The 14,071-nt window shown below is 41.5% G+C and overlaps 1 protein-coding gene across 2 annotated transcripts in view; it reads right to left on the bottom strand.

Moving 5' to 3' along the window:
• The window catches only part of LOC119744785 (acyl-CoA synthetase short-chain family member 3, mitochondrial-like), a 28,116-nt gene that overhangs the window by 2,920 nt on the left and 11,125 nt on the right, over positions 1 to 14,071 (bottom strand). For both annotated transcript variants that reach the window (XM_038220957.1, XM_038221037.1), the window contains exons 6-14: positions 12,125 to 12,205; positions 11,824 to 11,919; positions 10,361 to 10,512; positions 8,483 to 8,586; positions 7,802 to 7,897; positions 6,905 to 6,968; positions 6,242 to 6,323; positions 5,231 to 5,353; positions 2,878 to 2,977 (exon numbers count right to left, since the gene is read on the bottom strand). In XM_038220957.1, the coding sequence (XP_038076885.1) occupies positions 2,878 to 2,977; positions 5,231 to 5,353; positions 6,242 to 6,323; positions 6,905 to 6,968; positions 7,802 to 7,897; positions 8,483 to 8,586; positions 10,361 to 10,512; positions 11,824 to 11,919; positions 12,125 to 12,205 (898 nt within the window). The remainder of the gene's footprint in view (positions 1 to 2,877; positions 2,978 to 5,230; positions 5,354 to 6,241; positions 6,324 to 6,904; positions 6,969 to 7,801; positions 7,898 to 8,482; positions 8,587 to 10,360; positions 10,513 to 11,823; positions 11,920 to 12,124; positions 12,206 to 14,071) is intronic.

Below are 14,071 nucleotides of genomic sequence, written 5' to 3'. Positions count from 1 at the left end.
CCCCATTAAAACAGCAATGTTGTTATACAAGGACAGCGAAACAAAGAAACACAAAGAGAACCTGAGATTTGGGACCTCAGAATTTGCTCTTTATAAGCAGAACCTCTTTATAAAAGTGCTCTTTATAATGAGAGTTGACTGTATCCGACATCACAAGAGTAGACAATTATTTTGTTATACCATGTCAAAAAGATAAATGGTTGTAGTAATTTACTATGCAAGTAATAAATTTAATTAATGCGGTGTACTGGTACCCTTTGATAAAAAAACAGGCTTTCCTGTCGGACATGATGAGACTGAGTGTTTGCAGTTCTTAGTCACGAGTGCCAGGGCACGCAACACGCGCAATTATATGCAGCGCACTGTATGTGGTTTAGTTTTTGAACAGATTGTATACGAGATAGTTTAAATGCAAAGCAGTGCATATATATGAAGTATATATGAAGTATATATGGTCTGCCCTTCACCAATGTACATTATAAGAATGCTGCATACTCAAGAGTGTCTGAAAGCTGAAGAAGAAAATAAATGAAAAAAAAAGTGGCTTGGGTGGGACTCAAACCCACAACAGATGAAACAGTAAAAAGAGCAAGCTTGTAAATTAATCTTGTAAATTTCTATCTCTCAGAATTACAATTCCATCAGTTGCAATTTTTTTTTTGACTGAACTGGTCAACATATTCATTCCAGATTAGAACCTGTGATGGATAGAAGAGTGAATATACCATCTGCACTTTGTGAGTAGAAGGTCGTGGGTTCAAGACCATCTGAGCAAGCTTTTACATTTCCATCTCCTGACCCCAAACTCCATCAAAGTCATAGTATTACGACTGAAATGGTGAGAAAATTTCCCCCAGGCCCTTTTGGCTAGCACCATCCTCAATCCTGCACAATCCTCCAATAAAACTATTTTTACAGAATGGACACGTGGCCGTTCTAGACTAATGAAATTACAGTATCCAAGTACACGATATAACAAATCAACGTATCACTCATTTTGACATTTTAACAATGTGCAGACATTGTGCAGACATTATGTAGGTGAAAATATTGACTTTTCCTATTGATTTTCACTGTACAAACGTACAAAATATTTGTGGACAAAAAAAGGTATTTTTTACATGTATTTATTCAAAAGTAATTTTGGCATTTTGTGATTCGTTTTGTTTGGTTGGGTCACAAATGAGATTACAGAAAGTGAAGTTCCCAATTAAGACGAGAACAAGTTCATCAAATTAGGTTTTGCCCTTCACTGACGAATAAACACTGTATACTCAGTGTGTTACCTCCAGAGTGAAAGTTGGAAAAAAAAATCACTCGGTGGGACTCGAACCCACGACCTCCTACCTTCTAGCATGTCTAGTGCAGACGTCTTACCGCTCGACCACCGAGCTAACGGGATCGGTTGGCTGGTTCGAATCTGACGTACATAGCAGCGGGTACCACATTAACAAGTTCAGTTGCTAAGTATAGTTAACCGTAGTTTGACTAACTTTGCTAGAACAAAGGATGGTTGGACTACTCTAGTCAACTATTTGGAATCAGACCACAGGGCACGGTTCCATTGCTGGTTACCAATAGACAGACTTGTATGACTCGTGACTCGGATCACATTTTTAATGACTCGGACTCGGACTCGAGTCACTTTGACTTATGACTCGGACTCGGACTCAGACTCGGGGCTACGGACTCGGACTCGAACTGACTTGTGACTCGACGGAAATTACCGCACTGCACACGCGCAAATATGTAAGTCGATCGTTTTCTTTACTGTGCAATACATGTACAGGGCGCTCGATGCGGTGCATGCATGGCCGTGGCCAATTACCGATATATTGATTAAAGAGACCAATACCAGTTTTGTCTGAATTGCCTTTATAACTGTTTTTTGCAAATGAACTCCTCATTTCCAGAGAAAATTAGAGAAAAGCTATGGGAAAAAAAATGGAAATTTACAGCACCTGAAATGTACCTATTTCCAATACTATATCAAAGGTGACTCTGAATCTCTGAATTCCCTAAAATGTACGTTTTTCCAATACAATGTTAGAGGTGACTCGTGACTCGGACTTGGACTCGACCTTTGTGACTCGTGAACTCGGACTCGACCTGAGGACTCGTGACTCGGACTTGGACTCGAGAAATGTGACTCGGACTCGGACTTGGACTCGATGTTTTGTGACTCGAATACAAGTCTGCCAATAGAGTACCAAAGTAAATACGTCACGCGAACAAAATGTGTGTAAAAGACATTAGCGCGTGATTCAGCCCGTGAACCAACACACGCGCGTACTCCATTCGATTGCACTACACTTTCTGGTTCTAAATGACGTCACACTTCTGTACTCTATAGTCATGCATATCATAAAGCACAATGGGGAACCAGGTTCAGGAAGTTTCGTGATGACGTTTTGACCGTTGTTTGACTACAGGCATTCACAAGTTGCTTTAGTGCGCAGGCGTAAGTTACGTCACAAATCAACCACTAGTTGACTGATGGTCCTCACCCTAACTTGCTCAAAACTGACAATTTGCTGCTGTCACAAATTCTGCATCAACCAACATACAGTGCATCATGAGAAAAAGACTTGTATACACTTTGTATCCGCTCCGTTCACAAGTACCCCCTCACCGGCAAAGGAACTACAGTTGGGGGTGCGCGGCCACTGCGTGTACATAGAACAAATCCCCTGGTGTACGCGCGTCACACACAAGAAACGGTGCGCGTCAACCACCGAAATGTACCGCCCATGGGACGTCGTTGCTAGGTAAAAGGGCGCCCTCTTTTGGTAGCGCACGGAGCTCATACACTTTGTATACACTTTGCCAAATAGTATGTATTTTTAGAAACGGAAAACTCAGCTGCCCGTTACTCACCATTTTTGATGACAACCAGTCCCACAGGAATCAAACCTTTCAAAGCATCCTGCAGCGGAATCACAGCACATTCCACCACGTCTCCCTGATCAATGATGGCCTAAAAAAGAAACATCCAGAAACTAACACTCACACCAAGCTAATGTAACTGGAAATAATGTCACAGGTTTAACCCTTACCCTACTAGACCCTCCAACGCATGCCAATATGTGCCTCAAGAAAATCTCCTATGTTTTTTGCATGGCCCTCCAATATCTGCCATGTCATTTCAAGGGTAACTGGACAGGCACTCCAATACATGCCACAGAGAACAATGAGAGTCCTCTGATAACAAAGTGAGTGCCCCCAGCTGGTCAGTATCAGGCACCCTCCAGGGCCTCCAACTCCTGCCAATTGGAGCCTTCACTGTTAAGATTAACTATCTGCCAATAAACTGCAGCTGGAGGGCATTGGCATAACCAACTGACATGCAGTAAACTACCCTCAGAGAGTAAGGGTTAATGCTCGAAACAATAAGGAACGAATAACCACGGATCTCTACACAAGGATAAAAGACTTAACTGAGCTCGCGTACAAAATGTGCGAAATGGTTTGTCTACATGCGTGACATGCCGCGTCCGTGCATAGAACAACGCATAGAACATGTAGAACAATGTGCGCGCGCCACGATTGCCGACAGCTGGCGTCCTGACAGAAATTTGAACACTGAAAGACTGCAGTGGTGCACCGAGTTTCGCGCACGCACGACGCACAAGTGCCATATCACGCCTCTTATCAAAAATTTGGGGAAGTCGTTTATCCTTGTGTAGAGGATCCGTGGAATAACTAAGGAAAATTAGTATACACACATAAATTTCCCCGGCTAAAACAAAAACTTAAATTGCTCCTAATATAATTCTACATGTATTTGGTAAGGTGTGACTTGACAGACGGGTGCTATTTTTGTCGAAAATATTTGTTGAACTTGAAAAACTGTTTTTTATAGCCGTAACAGTCCTGAATCCTACAAATTCAATACGATTTTGCACACCCCTAGGGAGTTAGGGTTAATGGAACGTGTCCCTCAAAAGCAGTGGTGATCCCAAGGGAGGCGAAGGGGCATGCCCCAGCTAAAGCTTGAGCCACCTAATTGCTCCCGCCCCATCCCAACCCCACACACACACGTTTGTCTTTAGTGTAAATCAAAGATTTTCTATTGTTCCTCTTTTGTTCATACTTTTGGCACCGTTTTTCCTCCTTTTAGGAACAGCTCCCACTGGGTTTGAACACGTCTTTTCAATCAAGGACGTCCTCGATTGGACTCTTGTCCTCAATTACACCGGCAATCCGGTATTGTCCCTGATCCGCATTCCTTTGTTTGTACTCAACTTTTTAGCAACAGCTCTCATTGGTTTTGTACACGAATTTCAATCGTGGTCTTTTGGTCAATAGTGGACGTATTGTTTGTGCCCTAACCCTTTTGTCCCAGGTCCACGATTGCCGGTGTTTACATACTCATGCACACACGCAAACAGAAATTTTATTGAAATTGACAACCAGACAACTGGCAAAAACAGACTGAAAACACTCTCCTGAAAAAAAGTCTCCTCATTCAAAAATGTTGGGGTACCCTCATCAAAATAGCAGAAGCTGGTAGGCAACTTTTGGAACAATGCATCCGAAAGCCAAATCAAAGTCTCCTCCAAGCAAAGAATTGTTGGATACAATATCAGATCCACATGTAACTTTAAGCTTAACATCTATTGGACTAAGATGTGTATCGTTTATCTAAATGCTGTTAAGGAGAGTTGGCCCCACTGATCTCTATATAAAGACTGGATAGCGGATATGCATACAACATTCACACAGTAGACTTTGCATATTGACCAATTCGCCCCTAGTCTCACGAAGATGGCCGCGTATAATACGAACGTTCTACGCGTAAATACGCGCGCGTTGTATCAACAGTTGACGCGCATTTTGGTCACGTACACATATTATGATGTTCTAAAAGGGACACATTTCCGTAGTGATTATTATTTCAAAAACGCCGAAAAGTGATTTGCGGCATTATAAAAGTAACCACGACGTTAGAAAAATTGTAGTAAACCTTGGTCAGTTGGTCAGTGGTGGTGGCCAAAATATAAGTCAACGTTACAAAAGAAATCATGCCGTCTATAAAGACGGCAACTTGTCCTTTGTAGATCACCAGCCGGTCTCACCAATATGGCGTCAAATTCATTCATTGTGCGGCTCTTTATTAGCCACCCAGTCTTTATATACAGATCAGTGGTTGGCCCATGGACAAGTGAAATCTCAAATTGGCTTGTTCAGGTAAGCCACACCTCGCCCTCTTTCGGGCAATGGAGCTCACCTCTTCAATTGCAGATGCTGCAATGCGGTGACCAGCTACATTAATGACGTCATCAGCTCTTGACTGGACCGAGATGTAACCCTCTTCCGTTCGGCATCCTGCATCCATTGTGTCATAGTAACCCTAAAAACAAGGTTTTTGGCAAAGGGTTTTAGGGTCACTGAAGGCCCACCTGAGGAGTCTATAGTATTTGTTTGTATTTTTCTCTAGGCATCCCTTACAATACCCATTTCTTTTGAACCTGTGTGACCGGATGTGGGTGCTCTAACATTTTATGACGTCATTGTTAATTCTGTTTGTAAAGTACAACCTAGCCAGAGGCTGACATTGTTGAAAGCAAGTTCACATCTTTTTCAACTTTCAAATTATAAGGCACTTCCGGTTTGGACCAGTAGGAAGGGTCGCATGATTTAGCACACATGATGTCTAGGTACATACCAAATTTTAAACCCAATCGGATTTGTAGTTCTGTAGATGTAGACATTCAAAATATGCACTTTTAATGTGACGCCACGTGACTCATGATAACGTCATGTTGACGTCAATGTTCGAAACACATCTCACGGAGTTGGGCTAATAAGTGTGTGCCAGGTATAAAGGCAACTGATTGTAGTGCCTAAAGTGTCAGGAACAAATAAACGTGTACAAATGCTATGGGCAAAATTACTGAATTAAGTAAAAAAAAAACCGGAAAAAAAAGGCTGTTTCAGGAAGTTTGCACAATCAGCCAACAAGCAACTTTACAGTATGGAAATCTGGATAATATTTGACAAATCTCACCCCTGATTCACTGACTCACTGACTGACTGTGATAGACTGGCTAAGTCACTGCAATATAGTGCCCTTTAAAAACCAAGACTTTGGGTCCAACTCGAAATACGTAAACCAATAGTCTTGTTTCCATGGTTTTTAGTCAGGCCTCCAGTCCAATGATTTGCTCTCTGTCAGCCGATTACATAGCACCCTCAATGGTTCATGAGCAGAGGGAATGAAAAAGCTGCACTGACTTACCGGGTATTTCTGAAAGTAGAGGTTTTCGAAGCGTTCGTCGTTCTCCCAAAGTGTGTTGATAGCACCAGGGGGAAGTGGCAATCTTCACGGAAATATAACATCATAAAGAAATACTATGTAAGAAAGGAAAGTCTTTTCAAAACACTGACTTTGACGTGGTTGCTTTGAGCAGAATGTTTTGGCACAGGAATTTCTTTTGGTTTACCCTTCCGGAGACTACAGCTCGATTCTCACTCAGCCATTGATCGAACTTGTGCATTCCCAACATTGTTTGGGTTCCCCTTGAGAAATTGTTCTAGGACGTTTCTCTCGTTCCCTTTTCCCTTGTCTCCCAACGCTTTCAGACAAGTCAAACACAAATTCTAAATTTGATACATTATTTTGTTCATCACATAAACTACACTTGGGAAACTGACCAACTTCAAATCAATATAAGGTTGGACAAAATAATTCACCAGAGCAGGATTTGAATCTGCGATATCTCACGTTCTGGTACAGTGTTCTGTAACTTGCAGGTACAAATTCCGCTCAAGACAATTTCTTCGTTCAACGTTATATTGAGTTATTCTGCACACAGAATTAGCTCAAAATTTGGAATACGTAACCCCAGACTCTTTTTTCTTCTGGCACAAATTAAAGCCAAGGAGACAAAAATAATCTTACTTGACTGCGATTCTTCCCAGCTCATTTGGCTTAGCCTCCTCACAGTTTTCGTTCAAGACTTTCACTAAAAATATAAAAGTGTACACATCGTGTTAACAAAAAAAAAGGTTCAATAAGTTTAATTTTTGGTCTGCCCTTCACCAATGTACATTATAAGGGGAAAAAAACAAAATAGTGGCTTGGGTGGGACTCAAACCCACAACGGATGAAAAAGAGCGAGCTTGTAAATTAATCTTGTAAATTTCCATCTCCCAGAATTAAAACTCCATCAGTTATATTTTCTTTTAAACAGAACTGGTCAAAATATTTGATCCAGAATAGAACCTGTGATGGATAGAAGGGTGAATATAACATCTGCACTTTGTGAGTAGAAGGTCGTCGGTTCAAGTCCATCTGAGCAAGCTTTTACATTTCCATCTCCTGACCCCAAACTCCATCAAAGTCATAGTATTACGACTGAAATGGTGAGCAAATTTTCCCCCAGGCCCTTTTGTCTAGCACCATCCACAATCCTGCACAATCCTCCATTGCCACCATGTAAAATTGGATTCAGCCTTAATCATCCATTATTTCTTTAATTTATTCGGGGGGGGGGGGGGGGGAACCACTGCCTCAATCCTGCAAAATCCTCCAACAGTCACTGTTAATGTACCCTGAGGCAATGCCAATGACATTCAGAATGTCATGATATCGAGCATAACGTAGGGCTCAATTATGCATGGCTGAACATAAACAATGCAGGGCACAGCCTATGAATTTGACACAATGCCTCCTCCAAAATCAAACCCACACTTTTTTTGCCATTCAGCCTCAATCCTCAAAAATCCACTAAAAAAATGCCAAGAGGATTTTGGAGGATTGAGGAGGGTTATGGTTAATTAATCCGTCGAAGTGTACCATTCCATCCAGGTACAGGTTTTCCTGTGACTCCATGCGGTGGGTGTAGGTCCGTTCCTAGACCAACAGGGGAAGCAGTAATGGGCCAGCCCGTCTCTGTGAATTACAAACATCAGAACTGTGATGTGATTTGTAAACCCCATTCAGATGGTGAATGGCAAGATTTTGAGAAAATAACCACTTACAGTTGTTAATCCTGAAGTATTAATATGATTTTTCATATAGCCTCGTAGGGAAAAAGTCTTAATCAGGCGTTTTTTTGTATTTAAGCACAATAACAAAAAATTGTCAGATTACAACTTTTGATGTGGTGTTTGTTGAAGAATAAAAAACCCTGAAAATGGGCAACAATAGACTATTATCATGTTGCGGCCATCTTGATTTTTTCCCCATTCAAATCAACTCAACCAAAGCGAGGCTGGGAGGAGAAATAGTCTGGCTCCTTTTTGCACAAACACATTATCATTCAGTTCTGTCATTGGATACAGGGAACAGTACTGAAATGGCGGCAGCATGATAAAGGTCTATAGGAGGACTTACAATCCTGCATTAAATACAATATGAATTTCGACCTTTTGGAATGGAACAGGGGAAACTTATTATTCCTGAGAGGGGAACCAATTTTTTTTTTCACCAATTTCTTTTTATTTGAAAGTTGACAAACTGGCAATTTGTCCATACCTGTTTGCCACCAGTTGTCGAGCACTGGGGTGTTGAAGACTGCTTTGCCCCAGTGCATAGTTTCCTGATCGCAGTGCTCGCCCGCGACAAACAGGGTTCGGAATCTGGTCAAACAATGTCAAATCCTTAGGTTAATGATGTTCTTGGTTCTTGGTTGGTTCTTCTCCTAAATACTCCACGTGGGAGTTTATACAGGAGGCCAGAAACACCGGGGAAAACCCCTTCTCTTAGCGATAAGTGTTTACTGGGTTCTTTTACGTGCATTTATACAACACACGGGACCTACGGCTTAACGTCCCATCCGAAGGACGAAGCAATAATGGTTAAGTGCCTTGCTTAAGAGCACAAGTGTCCGCCGGCAGGCTCGAACCCACGTCACTGTTGCCTCTGAAACACCAGAACGTGAGTTCGGTGTTCTTAACCGCTAAGCCATGACACTCCACCGATGTGGCATGATCGCAGATCAATATCTTCTTTCAATACGTCTCTCAGAGAACCTGTGTGACCGGATGCGAGACTCCGATCGTTGCACCTTGTGAAACTGTGTCAGACTTCGTGGCTTTGGCGCGGGTGTGTGTAGGTGACGTACGTGGCTTATGATAGCCGGCCCACACAGTGTGCATTGTGTGTAGGACAGCCTGGTACCGGTACATGGTTGCAAGGATATTGAGAAAAAAAAACCAAACAAACAAAAAACAAAACAAAACAACTTTCTAGTATCGAAATTTCATGAAACCACGATCGCAAGAAAAAAACCAATTGTAACTGCCTTGTTTCTCCATACAGTATTCGGGTTCTCTGACAGCATCCCAGAGGGTTCTCTTAATAGAGCATCCCAGAGGGTTCTCTTACAGCACCCATGAGGGTTCTCTTAGAGTATCCCAGAGGGTTCTCTTACAGCACCCCAGAGGGTTCTCTTAGAGCATCCCTGGGGTTCTCTTACAACACCCCAGAGGGTTCTCTTAGAGCATCCCAGAGGGTTCTCTTACACCGCCCCAGAGGGTTCTCTCAGAGCATCCCTGGGGTTCTCTCAAAGCATCCCTGGGGTTCTCTTAGAGCATTCCAGCCTCACATGGGTTGCTATATTAAAGAGAAACTTCATGGAATCAGCGAGGTGTGGTCTGAGATGCTTTAACAGAACCTTTGGGCTGCACTCGATTTCACCAAACTCTTCGTAACTTACGATGCATCGCAGCGCTGCGACGCGTCGTATCCTACGATGCGTCGCAGCTGCGACGCGTCCGGCAATCTATTTCACAAAACACGTCGTAAGTGCGACGCGTCGTATGTGTATTTATAGCACAACTCGGTGACTGTTATATGTCTTGAGTCAGCGTACAGTAAATAGTCGTCTGATATTCAACAAACAGTCGTCGGATCTCAGCTCGAAATTTGTTAAAACGTAAAACAAAATGGGGGTCGTGCGATGCAATTTTGAAGGAAAACAAGCTCTCAGTGGACTGTATAGACACTTTGAAATTTCAACTGCTATATTTCAGTCTAATTCATAATTATTCCATGAATTTTCTATTTACAACTTTACACACATTGCCTCGGTATTATCTCATTTATATAATGTTTATGGCATTAAACTAGCTAAGAAAGGGACTCTTTTTATTTTGCGATGACCACTAGACACGTCGTAACTTGCGACGTGTTTTAAGCCGTTGTCAAGGAACTTACGACGCATTTAACACATCGCAACTTTCATTACACGTCGTAACTTTTTTTTTATCTGTTGCATGTTGTTACTCTTTGCAGCTTACCACTTCCACAACTGTTCCTGATGCTGCTGTTGGTCAAGATTTCTGGACAAAATACACTGGAGGGTTAGGACTAATGTGATTGCCGTTTCACTTTCTGCAATGATCCACTTACTTTGTTAGTGGGTATTTCTTTGCGTATTCCCCAGTTTCATCTTCTTTCATGATGGCTCTCAGGGCGGTGGGCGCAGTGAACATACCAGCAACGTCGTGCTGCTGAAGAACTCTGAAGAAAGCACCAGGGTCTGGGGTGCCCACAGGTTTACCCTATAAGTCAGACAGTTTTGTGATTAGGCTTGGACTTTAAGAGAACCCAGATGCAATCAGTGCGCGGTGGGGGCAGTGAACATACCAGCGATGTCATGCTGCTGAAGGGCTCGGAAGAAAGCACCTGGGTCTGGGTTGCCCACAGGTTTACCCTATAAGCCAGACAGTTTTGTGATAAGGCTTGGACTTTATTTCAAAAAATACCAGATACTGACAATATTTTTGTGTTAGTGGACAAAAACGAGTGATGTTATCAAATTACCGAAATACTGTAGTGATTACATAATAAACCATTCAAGCGTGTCGTGCTGGTCTGGCACTCCTGTGCGTGGGCCAGCCACGAGGCAGTCTTGTGAGTAACTTCATCCGGTCTACACCTGTCTCCTTATCAAGTCTCTGTACTGTGTGCTGAGCTACCCCACCCAAGGCTCAACCTATCAACCGCTGTGCACCCCGCACTGAGGTAATTAGGTGCCAATTTCTACAGTACCGATAACCTACCGGGGGTAACCTATCTTACCCTTCTTAATGATGTGAGTAAAAGCCCCTTAAAAGGGTAAACTGACAGAAACAAAGTGACCAGATCAACATCACGTGGATAACTGTTTAAATTTCTTGTGGTCATGTCGCAGTATCTAGAAAAGGTGACAATTGTGCTTAGTTATGATCCAGCACGGCTTTTAAAGTTTTGTGCATGCTGCCTGTCTGCAGATTCCCATTTACCGCATGTCATAATTGAATTCAGATGGCATTAAGGTCTGTCCAGAAAAATACCGAATACGGAGATGCGGTATTGTTGTGATGGCATGCAGTTGACTCTCAAAAGCCAACACAGCACAAGCCTATTTGTGGTAACTCTTTGCAAAAGACAAGCTGATGATATTAAGTTCAACATCATAGGCCTTTGCATGTACCGGGTAATTAATTAATTAAATTATATATATCACAAAATTGGTCAATTTCATTGAGCTGTTGAAATACAGAAGTATAGTAAGCATAACCACACAAATCTGCTTATCCAGTTTGCGCCGGAGGCCGTGTATGCACGCAAACGTTGACGAATACGTTTACGATCAAATAAAATCATATAGCACAACTTTTCTGATTAAATAAGTGACCTGATGGATACTACATTTCCTATTTTATTTTGAATATACACTAAAAGGGTTATTATCGAAACATTAGGGGTAAAATACGACGCCCAGAAAAATGTCCAACTTCAAACGCGAATTACTCCAGACAGGGTTTTCGCTTTATATTCGTCGGCATGTCAGCTCTGCGACGAAGTAATTGATATGTGGACACAGTTACCTCGTAAACTATCGTCTGGCATCTGGTCAGCAACGGAGCCCAGCAAATATAGGAATGACCTACGACCCACCCTAAGTCAGAGGCCGCCCACCATGCCTGGGGAAAAAAAATTAAACAAAATTAAACAACGCCAAAATAAATAAAACAAAAGAAAACAATTTAAATGAAAAACAGGTCAGCTTTCTTTCTCAAGCAAACTAAGTAGGACAGTAAGGCTCTTGGAAATATATATCGACCAATGAAATTACCAGAATGGCTTATAAATATGCATGAGCTAGGTGACTTAACCCTCAAGACTTACCTCGCCCGGGTTGATCCCGTAAATGGTCTTCATGGACCAGTTTAGGACCACAGCATGGCTGCCACTGGGCCTTACAATTGCCTACAGAGAATGAAACAAAAATTAGAGTTAACTTTTTAAAAGCAAACTTGTTTCCTCCTTCCTGATTGGTCGATCCATGGCCACAGCAGTGTGACATTATCACGGTCCATACTGCACTGCCACTGAGAATAGTGAGATTCATGCTGTGAATTTGGAAAGATGAGCACTTTCCAACTCTGGCAAAATTTGCTGCAATGTTCACAAATTCACTAAAAGGCCTGATATTAGCATTCATATTCGCATGAAATATGAAATGAATAGTGAAGATGAGTGAAGGTACGGTATCTTGCATTTGACTTGGTAACATGTCATGCGCCATTTATCAGTTTCTTTTGCTGAATGCGTAGGCACTACCACGGGAAAAAAATATCGAGTTTTTTTTGTTTTTGTCCATGTTGTCAGTGGGATATTAAGCTTTTTGTTTAATATTGTTCTTGGCACTACCTAACAAATTCATGTAACTATTTAGCAGTGTTGTTGACTCGAGTTGCTGACTCGGACTCGAGTCGGACTTCAGTCGCTATTTTTTTTTACTTGTGACTTGACTTGACTTGAATAAATTTGAATTGCTGACATTAACACGTTTCTTAAAGTTACAACAAAAAAAAAAATCACCTCAGGGCGTTTGTGCGCACTAGAATTATAATCGGTTGCCAAGAATGCAATATACAGCCTGTCTAAAAAAAAATGGTACAATCGAAAACTATTTTTTTTTTTCAATATTAAATCTCAACATAAGTAAGTCGTTTTGAGCATCACATTAAAGAAAAAAGACCAGGCTTTCCAATACTTTTTGTTTCATCTCATTTGCTTTTGTCAATCCAGTTTTACTGCGGAACACAAAAATCGAGTTTTTTCTTTTGCCAAGTTGCAATCTTTTGTGAGCTTCAAGACAGCATGGCACAGTACTCTGCCCATGCATAAAAGTGGCACAAAATCGATTTTGGTGTATCGCACTAAATTGATTATATCTCTGAATTGACAAAAGCAAATAAGATCAAACAAACACTATTGGAAAGCCCAGTCTTTGTTCTTTAATATTATGCCAAGTAAGAATGACTTATTTTGAAATTTCATATTTAACAATTTTTTTTTTCTGATTGTACCATTTTTTTTGGAGACAGGCTGTACATAGCGAATTAGAAACCAGCACGCGATGGCTGGGCATTCTGAGCCTAGCTAGCTGCCACACGTCATGTACATGACTAGCACTATGCGTGTGTTAAGGACAACGTATCATACTCGACATGCGAGGTGAAGTTTGTGCTGTGCGCAGTCCGAGTACCATCCGTTGTTATAGAGCGGCCATTCCATAGAGCCCATAGTACACATTGACTGGCTTACCATGCTTACTGTCAGCATGCTAAATGCAACTAGGGTTTAAATGACTGGAAACGGCTGCTACCCCTAATCCGCCATAAAGCAACAAGAATTCACATCATGCATTAAATGAAAACGTTCGGAAGGACATTTTGTTAGACGTCCTTCAAACATTCAACATGATGGAACAAGTTTGAAAATATTATATATATCAAAATGTGTTTTTAGACTCTTTAGACACAAATAAGGTGTTTGAGAGAGGATTTTTGAAAAGTATGATTTTTTTTTAAACCTCCTTAAATGATGCACGCTTTGATAAAACCCCATTCCCATCTCTACTCCTGCTCCGTCGTCGAACACATAAACTGGTTCCCGTACGTAGTATATATATACATCTAATTTAAAAAAAAAAAAAAAAAAAATTACTCGAGACTTGATTTGACTTGAAAAATTGACTTGGGACTTTACTGACTTGTGAAATATTGACTCGAGACTTGACTTGACTTGGAAATAAAATGACTTGAGACTTTTGACTTGACTTGCTCA

This window comes from Patiria miniata, unplaced genomic scaffold (assembly GCF_015706575.1).
Source record: "Patiria miniata isolate m_02_andy unplaced genomic scaffold, ASM1570657v1 HiC_scaffold_1, whole genome shotgun sequence".
Taxonomy (NCBI): Eukaryota; Metazoa; Echinodermata; class Asteroidea; order Valvatida; family Asterinidae; genus Patiria; species Patiria miniata.
The sequence above is the reverse complement of the archived record's forward strand: the minus strand, read 5'-3'. Positions and strand labels throughout refer to the sequence as shown.